The sequence below is a fragment of the Hipposideros armiger genome, unplaced genomic scaffold (assembly GCF_001890085.2).
Source record: "Hipposideros armiger isolate ML-2016 unplaced genomic scaffold, ASM189008v1 scaffold_507, whole genome shotgun sequence".
NCBI classification, from domain to species: domain Eukaryota; kingdom Metazoa; phylum Chordata; class Mammalia; order Chiroptera; family Hipposideridae; genus Hipposideros; species Hipposideros armiger.
Window position 1 is genome coordinate 1,162,767 of NW_017731857.1, and position 3,192 is coordinate 1,165,958.

The 3,192-nt window shown below is 41.3% G+C and overlaps 1 protein-coding gene across 1 annotated transcript in view; it reads right to left on the reverse strand.

Moving 5' to 3' along the window:
* SGPP2 (sphingosine-1-phosphate phosphatase 2) overlaps window positions 1-2,595 on the reverse strand; it is a 128,545-nt gene extending 125,950 nt beyond the window's left edge. The window contains exon 1 of the mRNA XM_019667823.1: window positions 1,357-2,595. Within this exon, the coding sequence (XP_019523368.1) occupies window positions 1,357-1,392 (36 nt within the window). The 5' untranslated portion in view covers window positions 1,393-2,595. The remainder of the gene's footprint in view (window positions 1-1,356) is intronic.
* Window positions 2,596-3,192: the final 597 nt, after the last annotated feature.

Here is a 3,192-nt window from a genome sequence, read left to right on the forward strand (position 1 = left end):
GAGGGCAGTGTCACTGGCCCTCATATGTGGGATCCAAACCAGGGCCCTCTGGCGTCCCAAGCCAGTTCCCAACCATCGCGCCACTCGGCCAGCCCAGTTATCCCAATTTTAAAACCTCGTCTACCTCTGGCTAAGCTTCCAATTCTGAGTAAAGTGTTTTAGTTATGCTTCATGCACATATTTAGATTCATAAAAAATCTATAAGCTAAAAGTTGGTTCACATTCACCTCCAACATGCGTTGTCTAATAAACAGAGCAACTCTGAGAATAATACAGGGCAATAGGTCTTTTGCGATTTATGGTTAAGCTATTAAAATACACACGTGTGTGTGTGTGCATATGCAAAAGAACAGAAAAAGATCAGGGTGAGGGGAATACCCATCTGCTAACAATAGCTGCCACCTGGCATGGGATAGGAGCTAACAAGAACTTGCAATTTTTACTCTGTGTACTTGAGTTTTGTTTGAATTTTCACAGATATATATTACTTTTGTAATTAAAAACAATTTGTACAGGTGGTTAACTTAAAACAATATAGACAAAAAGAAACTAACTCCCCGAGTCCACCCAAGTAGTTACTTAAAAAGATTTATTGTTCTTTTAAAATTCTTCTAACTGGCCAGGCTTGGTTAGGGAGAGAAGCAGGCTTTGAAGATGTTTGTATAAAAGAGATTATTATGAGGAATTCTACCAAGAGATGATATGAGCCACTACGTATTACATGTCTTTCTCACAAAGTTAACAATACCCCTGCCAAACTCACCAAATAGACAAAAAATTTTTTTGAACTTATGGTCTGGAGGGCTTTTGAGTTTCCAGTTCTTTGATCTAATAAGTCATCTTGTGGGCCAGGGGTGCAGGGTGGAGACACTGGGCAAGTGCTGGAATCCATCGGGTCTTGATGTTCATTGTTAAGGGCAGGTTAGTCAAGGTCCTTTCAGCTGAAGCCTATGTAACTCTACTACTGCCTACACTGGGCAAATGACCTCTCCTGAACAGGCCTGAGCACGTAGGACTGTGGAGCCCACTCGGCACAAAGGCCCTGCCCATCAGGCCTGCCAACACGGGATTTCAGAATCGGGGCTAGAGCATGGCTTCAGCGGAGCTCCCCACATTCCTGCAGCTGCCAGGCTCCCTGAGCACAGCCTGCGGACAAAAGTCAGAGTGATGGACACGCCAGAACTAACAACGAGAGCAGAGGCTTCAGACCCTGGCGGCACCCGTAATCTTCAAAATGAAATTCATTGTCAACCTTTACAAATCAGATAATTTAAAGAAAATATAGATTTCTAGCCTGTCTTTAAAAAATAAAAACTCTGATAGCAATGGGTCGTGGTCCATTGTGGCAACACTCACCGGAGCTGCACATCTGCCGCTCTCTAGACTGGGCATCTGTGTGGCGTTTCCCACGGTTCTCCCCGCTCTATTCTTTTACGTCCTCCTTCCATCGCTCGCTTCATTGCCAGCTTGGCCCCTGAAGCATTTTGGTTTACATTCACTGCATGTCAACGAGGAAGACCAATGCAGTTCAGTATCTATGGGAATCCCATCTCCCAATGTTAGATACGAAAAGAAATCACAGGTTCTCTCTCACCTTATGGAATGTCCAGCACGCAGGGGAGGAGACAGGAAAGGCACCTGTATCATGAAAGCTACTCACAGGTTTGGCCCCCAAACTCTAAAAATCTTCTTCTTTAGCACAATGAGCGACTGTCAGTAAATGATCCTGTATTTGAATTTCCTTGAAGACGTTTAAATTTCACCCATCTTGACGTTTGCAGCAGTTCTCTCAAGGATATTATTTATTTACACACTGGCAATTTTAATAAAAATTAATGTTGTCTTGCTTGAATAACAAATACCAATCTCCCCAGAAAAACAATGAAAAGAATGCTAATTTAGAATTTTGTTCATGGTGCTTTCTCATTGGAATAGCCTTCTACATTGCTAATAATGTTCTTTCCTATTACCAATAATGCCGGAAGCAGAATGACCTGGTAGCGTGGGTTCCAGAGTCAGGCACGCCCAGGTTCAAATGCAGGTCTCTTAGTCCTTGAGCAATTCTCTTCTCTGTGTCCAAGTTTAACCATCTATGAACCTGGGATAACATCCTTCCCTACTCTACTTCCCTTAAAGGGTCATTTCATGAAGTTAATGTGGTGCTTGTTTAACTATAAAAGAATTTTCTCCAGCCCTCCACCCCCAATCTTTTTCATATTTGCATCATTGTTGACGTAGCTTACCTACCTCATTTGGCTAATTCACTCTGTGAGGTGAGATAAAAAGCTTTGCTTGAATATCTTAAAACTGAGCCTAACACTAACATTGTGGTCGTTTGCTGAGTCAACAGATTTCTTGATGATCTGCTGAAGTGATAATCAGGACAATCAAACACGCTTTGATTTCTGAACTGCCTGTTACCTCTAAGTTCTAGATTCTTAAATACTACAGTGTTTACAATGCTTTTTAGGTTGCTATTCTGCCCCATTAAAATATTTGGTTAAGAAATACTTGTGGGGCCTTATAAATCCACATTCTATTCATGAACTGAGTTTATTAACCATAAGTTTATTAAATGCCATTTGTATGAATGAAGTAATTGGTATCTGTGGATTTGCTGAACACTAGAAAGGATGCTGGAATGTTCTTTGAGTAATTTTGCGTATTACTTTCAAACAAGTGAGCTTTTAATTNTTTCTGTCTCTGAATCTCTCATGTATGTGGGGGTCTCTGACTTTCTCATACATGTGGGGTCCCGTACATATGTATGTAATTAAATTTGGTTATTTTCTCTTATTAATCTAATCTGTCTTATGTAGATTTAATTATTAGATCAGCCAAAAGAACCTAGAAGGGTAGAGGAAACTTTGTTCCTCCCCTACAGGGTGCTTGACAATGTCTGGAGATATTTTTGGTTATCACAACTGGGAGACGGGTGCTCCTGGTCTTGATGAATTAGAGATACTGCTATACATCCTACACTGTATAGGATGCTCCCCCGCCAACAAAGAATCCTATAGCCCAAAATGTCAATATTGCCAAGGTTTGAGAATCCTGCCATACCTAGTAGCATATTGACTTCGGGAGCGTTTGAAAATGTGAAGAACAACGGGCATCATTTTGGTGGTTACAATGACTGACTGAGGAGAGCCATCATCATTTATCCTCGGAGCTAAGTATGCAAAACATCCT